The sequence below is a fragment of the Lethenteron reissneri genome, chromosome 45 (genome assembly GCF_015708825.2).
Source record: "Lethenteron reissneri isolate LAM-NWPU_2019-01 chromosome 45, ASM1570882v1, whole genome shotgun sequence".
Classification (NCBI taxonomy): Eukaryota; Metazoa; Chordata; class Hyperoartia; order Petromyzontiformes; family Petromyzontidae; genus Lethenteron; species Lethenteron reissneri.
In genome coordinates, this window is record NC_083823.1 from 2,500,563 (window position 1) to 2,516,197 (window position 15,635).

At 46.7% G+C, this 15,635-nt stretch overlaps 1 protein-coding gene across 1 annotated transcript in view; it reads left to right on the forward strand.

Moving 5' to 3' along the window:
- Positions 1–2,944: 2,944 nt before the first annotated feature.
- Positions 2,945–15,635, forward strand: part of INTS6 (integrator complex subunit 6) — a 29,649-nt gene continuing 16,958 nt past the window's right edge. Inside the window, exons 1-3 of the mRNA XM_061570201.1 lie at positions 2,945–3,373; positions 3,581–3,658; positions 14,069–14,218. Coding sequence (XP_061426185.1) covers positions 3,263–3,373; positions 3,581–3,658; positions 14,069–14,218 — 339 coding nt within the window. The 5' untranslated portion in view covers positions 2,945–3,262. The remainder of the gene's footprint in view (positions 3,374–3,580; positions 3,659–14,068; positions 14,219–15,635) is intronic.

Consider the following 15,635-nt stretch of genomic DNA (forward strand, 5'->3'; position numbering starts at 1 on the left):
AGAAAATCCATATCTGTCCTGATATCTCCTGACCAAATCGCAGGTCGATGATCTTTATGACCAGGAAAGAGATGATTTAAGAGGCATGCGTTCTTGTCAGGTCACCCTCGCAAAATAGGTTTTGAATCTCAAGGTTTTTTTTTACCTGCTTACAAAGTGAAATAAATAAAATCGGAACGCCCTTGTTCTGTAACGTTTTTGTGTCTGTCTTGTTCTGTTTAAATATCCTTTTTTTACAATTAATAGTGTACTTATTTACACAGGAAGGTCGCACTGAATGGTAGGACTCGTTATCAGGAGGGTGGGAGCAAACCAGAGCACCCGGAGACAACCCACGCGCGCGAGGGGGCAGCACTCTATCCCCGTACAGATGGAAACGGATGGCGATTAGTCAACTTGCTGTATTGCCTTCTCCTGGCGAGCCAGGGTACGGCACCTCCCCGACACCCACTGGAAGGGAAGTTCCACAGAATCTGTGCGGTGACCCACAACCCTCGCTGCTGCCTCCACAATTCCTGGATTGCAGGCGCGTTGTGTCGTGTATAGTTTTTTTTTTTTGCGCCAGTGTTATTTTTTGTCCATATTTATTGTCTAAAAATATTTAATTGCTCGTATTGAAAGTTGTTTTCAGTCGACAATAACACCGGGGTCATGTCCGGGCACGTCACGTATAACAGTAAGTCCAGTTGTGATAGTGACGTCTTGTCAACTTAGCACATTTATATTCATAATTCTCCACGACGCTAATGATTGCTTTGTGTAATGCATGATATCATTTTGTCCGTGACATCTGCCCGTTCGCCAGAGTTGATTCAAGGCCGACTTTCTGATGAGAAGAGTTGGGGAAAACCGATCCACAGTTTGGGCTTGCCGAGTCAAAGCTGTTGAAGTTATGCAATCCCAAGAGGGCCGTGAAACCTATGGGTTGTGTAAAAACAATAAACCTTAAGATGTGTGTTTTTTTTACGCGGCGAGACCATTGCATGCTTACCTATTTTGTACAGTTTATGTAAATGTTCTTGGTTCTTTCGGTAAAGTCACGTAGAAGGGAAATAATAAAATAATACAAATATAATTCAATAAAAATTCTCACGACGTTTCGACTGCAACACAAGCAATCATCAAGAACCAAGAATATGAATCCCTGCAGTCACGACAGCTTTACATCAAAATTTATGTAAATGGTTTCGCGTGACCCCCTGCAGCCACTAGAGGTCGCGATTCAGGAGACGTGGAAAGTGAAACGAGGTGAACAATAATCCTTGGGATTGTGATTTGTTTTCACGCGTGGCCCTTTGTCAAACCACTGCTGGATTACGGCCCGTATAATACAACGGTGGCGTTAACTTTACGTCTGAATGTACTGCGGTGATATCTGTAACAGTGATCAGCGTGACTCAATTGGATCAGGGCAACAGCCGGAAGAGATCCTAGAAATGGAATGGATCTGCTTAAGACATTCAATGGATCGCAATAGCTGGACGTGAAGTGGAATTGCAAATGCAGGAGTGGACCAGGGTAGCACCTGGATTTGATCACAAGGCCTGGGAGTGGGTCACACATAAAGCACTAGAATTACAAAGGAAAAAGTGGATAAGGGTAACAACTGGAACGGATCGCAAAGCACAAGGAATGGAGTGGGCCAGAGCAAGAATTGACTGTCTGGAGTGGATCAGTAAGTACTGGAATGAATCACATGGGCAGAAATGGAACGTAGCAACGAATCTCAGTGGAACGTCGCAAGGAATTAGAGCAAGACCTGGAGTGTATTTCGCGGACTGGAATTGCCGGAACTGTACGTCTGAATAATAAGAGCAGGAATGGATCACACTCACTGGGATGGGGGTAGGGCAAGGATTGGAATGGAGCCTCGCGTATGGCTTGAGTTTTTAGTTCATCATGCCCCAGTTGTTTCCTTATGTCATCAACTACACACCGCTGCTCGCCTTGCATTCGTGGTCGGGAGACTGGGAAAATCCGGACTGGACTTTCCAACAGAGGCCATGACCCTGATCGCCACGTGCTGTACGACCCACGCTGTACGGTCCACGTACAGTCATTTCATTAAGGCGGGGGAGGTCGCAGGAGTCAATATACTGGCGTGTTCGTGCGGGCTGTGACTTATTTAGAACGTGAACATTAACCGCTGTGCTCTTTAACGTCTGAATAATCCACAGTGAACGCGTTTGCGGAAGTGACGTTAAATGAACGCGACATGGTCTCATTTTACACGATCTCAAAATACATGCATTTTACATATTCGTCTAAAAAACACTGCGTCAATGTGGCGGGTGGGTGGGAGGGGGGCATATAATGGCCGACGTTTCAGGCAACGGCCCTTCACGTGCTACGACTGTGATGCATTTTTTGTAATTCGTACACCGCTAACAAACGCATTATGGCCAGCTGATAATATCTCGCGTGCCTACTGGTGGCAACGGTACACGCGAACAGCACGCAGCCCGAAACGAACGCTAATTACGCTCCTACCTATTACGTAAACTTGCCCTACCGAGCAGCATCGTAATACAATATGCTAATGAGCTCGCACCGGTAACCACGCCCACATCGCGGCTCATTAACATAAACCGCCTTTCGCAAAAGTTGGGTGGGTGGAGCTCCTCGACCAATCGCGCGTTGCGACGCCCACATTAAGCCTCATGAATAATGTATCACCCGGGTGGCAACCGACCAATAGCGAGCCACAACGCCTCTAATTAACATAATTTATGGCGTCGTGCCGTCGTGGGCGGGGCGAGCGTCGACCAATCGCTGCGCGCGACGCCGCGATTAAGCGTAATATATGCAAAGGGGCGGGGCGAGTGTCGACCAATGGCTGCGCGCGATGCCGCGATTAGCATAATATATGCGAAGGGGCGGGGCGAGCGTCGACCAATGGCGTGTCGATGGCGGAATGATCACATGAGGCGCGCGCCGTGGCGAGCCTCAGCTGCTGAGGAGGCAGCTTAGGAAGAAGTTGTTGGTGGAGAGCGCGAGTCGGGTTAGGATACTTTATTTGAGGGGGTGGAGAGAAGCTTTCTTTTTAAATTTATAGTTTTTTTTTTTAAACAAATCCCGCAGTTTGGGTGAGAGGTAGAGAGGCGGGGGGTGGAAAGGGAATTGTTTTTCCCCCCCGTTGGCCATTCAGTAGGGCGGGCAACTTTCAAAGATTTTAATTATTTTATGCAGTAGTGGTGTATGTGTCTCTTGACTCTGTAATCTATATCTGTAGAGGGAGCCTGGATGTGTATATTTCGCCACAATGCCCATCTTACTTTTCCTCTTAGACACGTCCGCGTCTATGAACCAGCGTACTTATTTGGGAATCACATATCTCGACGTTGCAAAGGGTGCTGTTGAGATATTCATGAAGGTAAAAAAAACCAACAATATTCCAATCTTCGTGTATTATTACTATTATATACGTCTTAAGTATATAACAAACCGGAGCTCATTTTTTACGTTGCTTTTTAAAAATAACGCGATGCGTCGGTATTCGTCAGGCAACTTTCTCTTGGACTTTTGGCTCATTCGCGTCATTATTTTTATTTATTTCTCTCTCTCTCCTTGTGTTTAACAGCTGCGTGCCCGAGACCCCTCGAGTAGGGGTGACAGATACATGCTAGTAACCCTCGATGAGCCGCCCTACGGCATTAAGGTAAACACCGAACAAAAACCTACTCACTAACGTCTTTGTAAAAGCGACAGCCTCGCACGAGGCTCGTGTATCGTTTAAAAAGGTTTATATCATTTTATTTCATCTTCCTTTGTCGTCTCGTCGTTCGTGCTGCTGCGTGTACGGGAACCTCGTCATCTCATCCTTTTATTTCCCTTCCCCACCTCCTGTAACAAATGGGCATGAAGGACAACAAACCATGATCGTGTTGGGAGGCATGCGCGTGTCTGTGTGTGAGGGGAGTGGGGCACGGCTATCGTCGATTGAAAGCAACCGCGTCGTACCGCCTTGTTCACCTCGTAACGTAAAGATTAATCGTTTAAATGTTGGCGGCGGCGTTTGTTACAATGTTTAGCGTGAGCGCAATGCGAGTTAACGACGAGGGGACGCGGCCGCATCGCTCGCTCCGCCTGTAATGGCGGACGCGCTCCCCGACGACTGTTGGGAGGAAATTATGAGGGGGAGGGGGTGTGACGTAATCACGCGCGGGCGGATGTGACGTCATACCGGTGGGCGGGGGGGGCAAAAGGCGCGAACTCGCCGCCGCGAGACGTCATCGCGTCGGCGTCGTGACGTCACCGCGTTCGTGTGGAGGGGGGGTCGCTTACCGCGCGGTGAGACCCGCGCGGTGACGTCACCAGGGTCGGCGTCGTGACGTCACCGCGTTCAGTCGTGTTGGGGGGGGGGTCTCTTACCACAGCCGCGGCGAGACCCGCGCGGTGACGTCACCGGGGTCGGCGTCGTGACGTCACCGCGTTCAGTCGTGTTGGGGGGGGGGGTCTCTTACCACAGCCGCGGCGAGACCCGCGCGGTGACGTCACCGGGGTCGGCGTCGTGACGTCACCGCGTTCAGTCGTGTTGGGGGGTGGGGGTTTCTTACCACAGCCGCGGTGAGACCCGCGCGGTGACGTCACCGGAGTCGGCGTCGTGACGTCACCGGAGTCGGCGTCGTGACGTCACCGCGTTCGTGTGGGGGGGGGGTGTCGCTTACCAACCGCCGCGGCGAGACCCGCGCGGTGACGTCACCGGGGTCGGCGCGGTGACGTCACCGCCGACAGTCCCCACGTGGTGGCTTTGCTGCAATGGTGGAAGGCAACGCGGGGTGATGGTGGGGAGATTTTAACTGAGAGATGAATCGATTCTCTTGCGCGGCGCTCGACTTTAAACGTTTTGGCGGAGTCGAACAGTCCGCTGTTTCCTTATCCCTTTAGGACGAGGGAACATCGGATGTACGCATTTTAGTGGCCGCCAAATGTGTCGTTTGTACGAGTTGTGAATGATCTGAAACGCAATACAAATAGGCACTTTGGGTCGATAAAATTAGAATGTGTTCACGATGCTTAGACCGGATGATGTTGGGAATCGATTGCGTTCGATTCGTACTGTACCGATAGATTACTTAGTCACACCTCTTACAGATGCTACTCGTGCCACAAGGGCAAAGGAAGAATCTGTTGGTGACATCGTCAGTCATGGCCAATCCACTGCTGGATGAAGGCCTCCCTAAACCACTTGCTTTGGTGCGGGCATGCGCCACCTCGCACGATAACGATGTGTAAAATGTCACCGAGCACCTGCACTGATTTGAACTCCATCTTCTCGGTGTGCCGTCCTCTTTCCATTGGCTGCTACTCCCGTCATTTAGAGCATTTGGCCGCGTTACATTTCCACATTACGATAAGCCAGTTGCTTGAGCTATCAATTGTGAACAGGTCGCTTCTGAAAAAGAGCTGCGATATCACTCAGTGGGCCTGGTAAAATAAAATAAAAAATAGTTTCGTTTATAATCTTACGTCTAAGCTTGTCCGCCTTGAATCCACACTGATCGTGAGCAAGTACGGTCAAACAATTACTCCAGCAGTGGATTGGCAAAGGGCTGCACACGTAAAAATTCACACGTTTGTTCAAAAGCCCTCTGCTCTGAACCACTATTGCTCAAGACGGTCAGCCTGCTCGGCGGGAAGTCCCTGTTTACCTCTTGAGTTAATAGCTTATGAGACAAAGGAATGGTGACTTGCCACTCTCTGAACTGCACGCGTTTCTGTTTCCGACAGTAGTATTGATGAGAACAGAGTTAATAAGTTGTGCGTTTTATCCACCACCACCATTACCTTTGCCAACACTCCCTGCGGTGGTGGGAGTAGTTGGCACCACGAGCTGTGAACCTGATTGACATATTTTGATTACGGATCACGGCTAACGTTAGTGGCGAGTGATATCCAAAGCGTTCCTGAGCTCCCCTCAACTCTTCACCAATTCAGCACTGATAAGTGTGAAGTACAGTACGGTCAAACATCCCCCATTACTGACACTACAGGGAAGTCTTAATTCCGCTGTGAATATGTGTTGGTGGATTTCCATCTGCCTTTTAAAGGGCATTGCAGGCCTTTAAATTTATTATCTCAAATGCTAAGCATAGTTGAGCCTGGGTAGTGCTTTGATGGATGGTCAACCATGTACAAATAGATCTTAGAGAGGGCTGCCGAGGTACGCGGTGGAAAACGGAGCGCAGTGCAGCAACGTACATGCAATATTAGTTGATCTTCTTGGTTCTTTCGGTGAAGTCACGTAGAAGGGAAGTAATAAAATAATAAAAATAAAACATAATCAAATTATTCTCACGACGTTTCGGCCACAACGCAAGCAGCCGTCCTCAGGTGAAAACCAGGTCCGTCGAGGCGACAGAGTCTGGTTTTCACCTGAGGACGGCTGCTTGCGTTGTGGCCGAAACGTCGTGAGAATAATTTTATTATGTTTTATTTTTATTATTTTATTACTTCCCTTCTACGTGACTTTACCGAAAGAACCAAGAAGATGAATCCCTGCAGTCACGAAAGCTTTAAATCAAAATTTAATATTAGTTGAGTTTGACGGGATCACCAACTTTTACTCGTAGGTCATTTTTATCAATCCACTGCTGGATGACGGCCTCTCCACAACACACGGGTCGTGGGAGTTGACCATACCTTGCCACGCTGGTCATTGTGTGTTGGTGATGGTCGGCAGTACAGACGCAGATGCATAGACGTAACTATAACTATGGATCTTGCTGCATTCTCCTCTTCCCTCCTACACGTGGCTCCTAAGTACTTGTATCTATATATATAAAACAACATGTTTTATGCATGGTGGTTGCCTGTCCATCTTCCAGGAACGGATTTAATTGGGCGCTTTCTATGTTATTACATAAGCTCACTAACTTTACTTTCTGGGGCATTGGGAGCCATCGACTGGACAGGCGCTAGGGCCGTTGAGCATCAACACTCGCTTAACCCATACGCCTTCTAAACCAACCTTCACAGCCCTAAATGACCTTTGGCTCTTCTCCCATGTGACATTAACCCACTTGGCACATTTCTCATAAGGCCTTCAAGTTGCAGCCCCCTGCGCATTTTAAGGCTATACAATTGTGAGTGATGTCACGAAAAAGGCCGTGTCTTGCGAGGTGCATGCCGATGCTACACCGATATGAAAGCGCGGGATCCATCCAAGTACTGTACAGTGTGTTTACAGGCTGGGATCATTGTGAAATGCACACACAAGTATCCTTCATTTAGCCTTGTCGACTGTTGGGGCTAGTGCTGCTGTCAAGCATCCATTAAGGTCGGCATGATTTTGGGGGATGGTGGAGCCACTACTATGCCCAGCCACCATTGTCTGCCGAGTCCTGATGTTTATACACTGCACCAGGTACTCCTTTGTTGTGTTGTCACTGGCCTTAACCATACAAGTTTTTATGTGATTGTGTCGGTGTGGGTTCCGTTTGTATTGCCACGTATCGATAGATTGATGTTCTTTGTAGCAAATCACCCTGGTGATATCGGCTGAGTTTTGGACTGCGCAGTGTAATTCAATTGGGATTTATAAAGCGTCTAAATGCAACCGCAGTTGACTATGCCGCGCAAAGGGTTGAAGTGCATATAGAGACAATTTAAAAAGGACAGATTGGGGTATTTTTTTGGAGGTGAGTGAAACGGAGGATAGAATGCAGCAGACACAGAAAGGTGAAATGAAAACGTGTGGCGAAGGTGCAAATAAAGAGGAAGTCGTCTTTTATCAGCTGCTGTCTTTCCACTGCTGGATGAAGGCCTCCCCACGCCGCTATCGTAAGGATTTTATGAATTGAGAAGTTTATGCTCGTGATGAATGTCCCTTTGTCTGTTGAGCATTAATTTTTAATGTATGCAAATGCCATTGCAGCTAATTGCATGCTAATGTTACGTTTAAGCTAATGAAGCAAACAGTTTGGTACAAACAAGATTAAACAAATGAGAAACGATGCAAACGGGATGGTGAAAAGTCTAACAAGGCCATGGAATTGAATCTTAAATCTACTCGTGACCCTGATTTCTCACGATTGAATCCATGTGGGGGTGAATCAAGTGGTGCTGACGGGTCACACCACAGCGCTTGTGCCAGGCTAGGTGCACTTTATTTGAGATGGGCAGCTATCGACAGAATAAAGGGGGGGGGAGGTTTTTAGCTTGCATATAATAAGCAAGTGAGGTGGTGGATTTGGCAGTGTACTTGGCCAGCGGAATGGCATATTATATATCATGGTTGCTCATTGTCTTTAAGATGAGGCAGGAGTTGGCTTCATGTCATTGGAATGAGGCCAAGCGGCCTTTTTTGTCAACCGCGCGGCCCAATGTGTTTTTATGTCCCGCTGTGGTTGGGTCAGCAGAGTTTGTATTGCTGTATACGGTAGTTTTTTTCCCCATGATTTCTCTTTTTGTAATCTAACAAGGGCTCCGTGGCCTTGTGTGGAAGGTCCTTTCTGTAAATAGCATTGTCATGTGGGAGTTGGCTTTCAGTTGAGGTTAAAGCCAGGGCCAGGCTGACTACAACCACAAGCCACTTCATCAGCCAAGGAGAATGCGAGTAGGTGGTGACCTGATGACGATGATGTTTATTATAACTACGCACTGAACTTGCTTTTTAACAATTATTCCGCCACCAAGCTTATGTGAAATGAGTTGAAAACCTCGATGACTCGTCAGTCGTCGCTTGCTGTCAATGACGAATTAGCGAAAGTAATTTTGGCCTGCGTTTGTAAGGAGGAGGAGCGGTGGAGCAACGGTTAGCACACTGCTCTGAACTCTGCAACCTGAGGTCGATTTCTGACTGATATCTGGACAGGTGGTCTTTCCCCCGTTTTACTCGCTTGCACTATCCAATGTGGTGAAGTATGGTAAAGCAGTTTCCATGACTGACACTGCTTGGGGGTAGGGCTTCATCCAGCAGTGTATTGATAAAAGAGTTGAAATAATGAAGAATGTATTAATTGCAGCTTCCAAAGCAGTCCCCGAGTTTTTAAAATAAGAATTGTGCGAGTTCTTTTCTGTTTATTGTGGCTTCGCACTCAGTGCGGTGTGGAACATTTCTTGTCTTTGGTTGACAAACTTGAGCGTGGAATGGGAATTCTATTTGACGATGTTGGGGGGAGGGGGGCGGTGGTTTATTATATTAATTTAACACTCGCTAGGATAACATAACTGTAGACTTAGAATGATGCGTTGATTCCTCAATTAAAATGGATTCTTACACTCATACATTCAATTTAATCACGTGTGAGAATAACTACTTGCGTTTTATGTAAGTTATACGCGAATGTTATATTTAGACGAGTGGAGTAAACAGCTGTGCAGATGCAGCAAACATGAATAACATTGTAAATTAACCGGTAAAGAGAGACGAATTATTCTTCAGTTGAATCGTGACTTTTTGAATTGTCACATTGGTGGCAAGGTGCCTGTAGAACTTGAATTGCCATATTGTGGATTAGTGTATAAGACACTTTGTAAAAACAAAATACTCGTCAAAACTTGTGTCCGTCAATTGAAGTTACACAAATCTGGTCACACACATACAACAAATTATAAGATGCAGGTCCAACTTTTCCTTAAAAATACAAGAGAAAGTGTATCTTACAATCTAGACTCTAGAGAATGTGGTAATTTATATTTGTAAATCATTACAGGCCTCCACAGATTGTTTTTGAAAGTGTTTTATTGTTGTTTTGAGCCTAAAGCAATGTTAGACTTTGTGATGGTGTTTTGTCCTTCCCCCGCACCTTCGATTATCAAGATTGTCTTCGTATATATGTTGCTAAAGACGTTTGTTGTAACATGTTTGAGAAATATGTAGCCACCTAAGTTGCTGTCCTTTCGTAACGAGCTCACAGAACTAACCATTGACCACTACGCAGAATGCTAATTACCACACGGGTGGCTGCTTGAAACAAATCTAATGGGGAGCAGTGTGGGGGTCGAGACCGAGAGAAGAAAGAAAATGTGCAAGTCAGCTGTGGTTTTTTTTGGTCGTATAATTTCACGTTCGCTTTTAGTGACCTCGTCCTTTATTCTTCCTTGTTTATTTGGAACTCTGTGTTTTTGTTGTTGCCGGGACTGTCTCGTGTCTTCCCCTCGGGGACGAAACTGAGATGAAGCATCTGTATTTAGCCTCGACCTGAGATCGACCCGACCGTGCGCACACCAACGCATCTGACGCGCGCGTGGTTTTGGTCCTTTGTTGCTCGCTCGGGTGGTGACTTGTTGCAGAGAGCTTTGTAGTTGCAATCCAACAGTCCGCCCTGGTTATTACAGCACGTGTTAATCGTAAAACAGTAGTCGGCTTCATAGTGGACATCCGATGGATCCGCTGAAGTAATTCGAAATAAATAAGCCGTTGTGCTGATGTCATGGTTCACATATGCCAAATTTGGGCACTTTGGTTTCCTCCATCGTAAAATAAATATCTGCAAAAAGGAGTTGGTTAAACATTCCGATGTGGTACTGTCCTTAAATAATCTTGACTTAGTTCGGCATTCCTTGCTAATGTGTGTTTTATATTACTTGCTCTTACAATGAGAAAAAAAATTGAGCAAAAATTGAAAAGTGCTCAAAGAAACTTCATGTGCTTAAAATGTGGTTTCTGCATTTGATATGAAATTTTTTTTACTGAAATTGTCCTCGCTCGGCTAAGCTGAATCAAGTAAAATATCAGTCCATAAAAATCTGCTTCACTAAAGGTCGATATTTACTCTGGATTTTGCACAATGTGTGTCGACATAGATGCATGCAGAGGTGGATGACCCGATTGCAGATGGGCTTCTGAAATCATCTCATGCGGTTGGGGTTCTCGATGGATTGGGAGTCTAACCGTATTTGGGAGCAGGCCGCGTGCGTGACAGAGCCACCGATCGTTGCTCAAGCTGTCCTACTTCCACCTGGTCTCCGTCATCCACAAAGACCAATGCCGAATTAGGAGTGGGAATATAATAGGATGGTTAGCGTTACCAGTAAGTGCAGATTGAATTTACAAGGAAATCTTAAATCTGGATTGTTGTATCGCGGGGACAAGTAACGTATCCCTTACAAAATGCGCTCGCTGGCACATCGAGCGAAGTTCTCCATATGGTTTAATTCCCTGTCCTCCGTGTTGTTAAAATCCCATATCTCTTGTAATAAATTTTTTTTTTTTAAACCTCGTAACTAGCCGAAGGCGCTTGTGTCTCCGCACACGTGCGGAATCGTAGAACGGTTTCCGCGTGAGCGTTGAACATTTTTGCCGTTTCAAAAGATGCAGCTGCTGTTCCACGAGCATTTGCGGCTCTAAATGACGCGCACGGCCGTTAAGGAGAAGCCGCGTAATCTTGCGCGTCTGGTGAGCGTTAATTGCACGCATTACGTGGAAATGTAACGTAAGCAATTGTAACAGCGGTTGCAGTTGCTTTCCTCGCAGGCTAAATTAACGTGTGTGGCATTGCCGCCATCCGCACCCCACGAATCTTGAAAAAGTATCTTGTACGATGTGTGGTTTCTAAATCGTAGAATATAGCGTACGAGAGTTGTAAAATATCATCCATCCTTGTCTCGTGCGTGCACAGCCAGTGCAGATGCTGTCGTTTTCTTTAGTCTCTGGCCAAATCGTCCTGAATTATTTAAATGTCATAAAATCCCGAAAACCATCGCGGCATGAGCCTGGTTATTACTTGCATTGGGAGACTACATGGGAGATTAACATTTACCAACCTCTTACAGTCCCTTCGTGGTTGACGGAGACATGGTGGAAGTAGGACAGCTTGAACAGTGACCGGTGGCGATGTCGTGCACACGGCCTGCTCCCAAATACAGTTAGACTCCCGATCCTTCAAGCACCTCCGCCGTATGAGATGATTTCAGTGGTCCTATCTGCAATCGGGTCATCCACCTCTGCATGCTTTTGTGTGGACACTTGTTGTGAAAAACCCAGAATAAATATCTACCTGCAGTGAAGCAGGTTTTTACGGACTGATATTTCACACGCACCACAATGACATTAAAATATCAATCCTAGGCAAATAACAAACCTAAATCGTGACGATTCAATTGTTTGATAATACTAACAACCCTTTGTTGTTCCACTGCTGGATACTGGATGAAAGCCTGGAATGTCGATGATAGTCTGTTTGACCATACTTCATAGGTTGGTGAAGAGGAGGGGTGGCCCAGGACTGGTTCGGATATCACGCGCCATTAATGTTGGCCGTGGCTGGGTAGCACTCTGGCTGTTACATTAATATTCAGTGCGTGAACCAATGCGCCACTGTGCCACTGCTTTTCCCCATTAATAGTAATAATGACCATGTTTAAATGCGATAGCTGCTTCTCAGATTTGTCTCCTGGCAAATCCCCGCGTCTCGATTTGTGTGTCTCGCATATCCTAGCCGCCGCTGTTTGGCTCTGGGCTGAGTTGGTAAATTCGGTCAACGTAACTTAATCTCCGAATATGGTTGAGCAAGGGTGGCTTGGCACGAGTCGGGCTTGTGTCTGGGTCTTGGATCGGTGGGTATGATTGTGTCCACGGCATCCTACTCCTCTTAATGAGCCAGGGAACGACGACTCTGTCTTAACGCTTGCGTCGCCTGATTAACGCACACGACAAGAAGTTGTTCCTTGACGGCTCGCCCGATCTCACTCAGGGTAGAGGGGGGGGGACCTCAAGGGATCCTTCTCAACGTGTTCGGGGGTTGAACTGGAGAAATAAATGTGCACGCAAAAAACGTGTGAATGCATTGGAACGGGTGGAGCAGATTACCAATCATTTTTTCAAGTGATGTTCTCTTAAAAACTGTTATTGCCAGCGCTGCTCTTCGTAAGCAAGGCTCGCTGACAGGTTTTCATACATATTAAACTAACATTTGGTCACTGTTCACTTGAGTTTTAATAAATCACTTACACAATATAATTTAATCAGTGAACTTATTTAATGTTGGGCCAAATTTATATAGACCTGAACATTGGTGTAAGGGAGCCATGTGGTAAGTTTGCCAGTTAATTGCTTTTTTGCGAAAACCATATCTGTAATATAATTAAGGTGCAGAGGCCGACTTGAAAATTATGGCCATGGAAAGTGTGGGTCGTGGCATTCGTGGATTATGTTGAGTGGTGGTCACGATGAACTCCTCGTGGGTGATAACGCGTGTTGGCGATCACTGTGCACACAACGATTCACCGTTCCCAGCGGTTTGATCAATTATCATGATGGGGGTGGGGAGTCACGAATGCATTCCAGGATTTATTCCGTGCTTGGTGTTTGCCGTCCCGGTTTGTATCACTGCTTGTTTTTCTTTCTCGTTTGTCCATTTGTTTGCTTAGTTAGCCTAAATGTGACATTGGCGTCAGATTGGTATATAATTTGCATATGTAATTTTAAAGCATGTGATTCGGAAACGTACAACTCGAATCTGTCACGAGTGTCAAGTTGAACTTTAACCAATACATACTGCCACTGCCAGGCTACTTACTCGCATGGAAAAATGCGACCACATCACACAACAGTCCAACACTCTCAACCTTCCACTGCCTCTCAATACAGTCCCGCAACACAAGTCGTCAACATCCTCTACGGACTCGCCCCTGCCTACCTTTCTTATCTCATCTCACTCTACTCTCTGTCACGCACTCTCCTGCTTCTCCCGTCTCACTCTACTCTCCACCATGCACTCCACGACAGTCACCAAGGCTTTCAATCGAAGCCCCCAAGTCAACGATCACTCGGTGAGAGGCCAATTAATACGTGTTTACAAGACCTGGAGACAACGAACGCGTGCGAGGGGAATACACTATCCCATGCAGACGAAATGGATGGGAGTCCACATGTTTGCTGTACTAGCTTGTGGCGAGCCAGGGTATGGCACTTCGACTGCCATGGGAAAGGAGTTCTGCAACATTTGTGCGATCTACCAACCCTCGCCTCCACAGTGCTGGATTAAAGGCGTGTCGCACCTACACCCAGCTAACGCTGATCTCTGCTGGTAATGTTGGGTGGTGATGTTGAGTGCTGTGGCAATGGCGAGTGCTGCTCGTGGCACTTTAGCATGGTGGTAATGGCAACGGTGGTCTTGTGCAGGCCGGCTGGAAGGAGAACCACGCGACGTTCATGAGCGAGCTCAAGAACCTGCAGGCCACGGGTCTCACCACGCTGGGACAGGCGCTCAAATCCGCCTTCGACCTCCTCAACCTCAACCGCCTCGTCTCCGGCATCGACAACTACGGGCAGGTGCGAGGGGCCGCCGGGACGCCGACCGGAGGTCCAACCACAGCCACTGACGTCCGGCGCTGTGGTTGGGCTGCTGGATTGTGAAGTAGAGCGAACAAATGCCGACAGATCAAAGAACTACCGCTTCGTGTCCCTGTGTAGATATGCGCTTTATGATTTACGTTTAATGAATGCGCAGATATTCGTATTTACTTGAAATCGTAGTGCGTAACAAGCTGCTGCGAAGCTAGCCTACGTAACGAGTGACGTTGCTTCGAGTAATACGACTGCCTGGCTGTGTGATATATGTTGGGGTTGTGCTGCGTGTTCGGCATTGTCGGACGTTTCACTTCAAGTTGAAGAGCGGTACAGTACAACTGCCAAGACCTATCTCGTAGGAATGGGAACGAGACCATCAACCCGCGCTGCACTTGAGAACCTGGTTTAATCGCGGGTGGCTGCAAGCTGGATTCAAACCCCCCCCCCCCTAGGATGTCAGTGATGCCATCTCAGTATCTCTGACTCCTGAGCCACCGGAGGTCTCTTATTTCAAATGACAACTGCAGTTTGTCTTCTTGGTTCTTTCGGTAAAGTCACGTAGAAGGGAACTAATAAAATAATAAAAATTAAACATAACAAAATAATTCTCACGACGTCTCGGCCATAACGCAAGCAGTCGTCCTCAGGTGAAGGGGGACGGCTGCTTGCGTTGTGGCCGAAACGTCGTGAGAATTGTATTTTGTAATGTTTTATTTTTATTATTTTATTATTTCCCTTCTACGTGACTTTACCGAAAGAACCAAGAAGATGAATCCCTGCAGTCACGAAAGCTTTAAATAGAAATTTAACTGCAGTTTGCTCCGTTGAAACCGCTTTAATAGCACGGTTACCCGCCTCTGTCAATCTGCTGAGATATGCACTGGCCTATTGTGTCTGGTGGTTTATTTACGCCACTGTTAAGCCCTTGACATTTAAGACATGCCCTAATGTCCCTGTGGTTCGTCTCAAGAATTTAACACGGTTACCCGCCACCGTCAATATGCCGAGATACGCACTATCCTATTGTCTGGTTTAGTCACGCCATTTAAGACTATGCCCTATTGTTCCTGTGTTATTTCTCAAGTTAATTCGTATATATAACTTTATGCTGCTCATGTGGTTTTTTATTTCTTAATATTTAGCTTGTAGGGTTTTTTTTCTTCTCAATATGGCTTCAGAGTTTTGTATCCATTTAAGCAATTAGAGCTGAAGACCAAATTATCCACAACGCACTCAAATCTCCTCCGATCTCAGAAACGTTTGAGCCAGGATAGTGCTTGGGTGAGTGACCGCCATGCATTACTGGGGTGTTTTCGTGTCATGAAGCAGGTGGATTGCTTCACTATTCTGGCAAATCGCCCGATGATGCTGGATGTTATTACCAGCGAAACGTCGTACT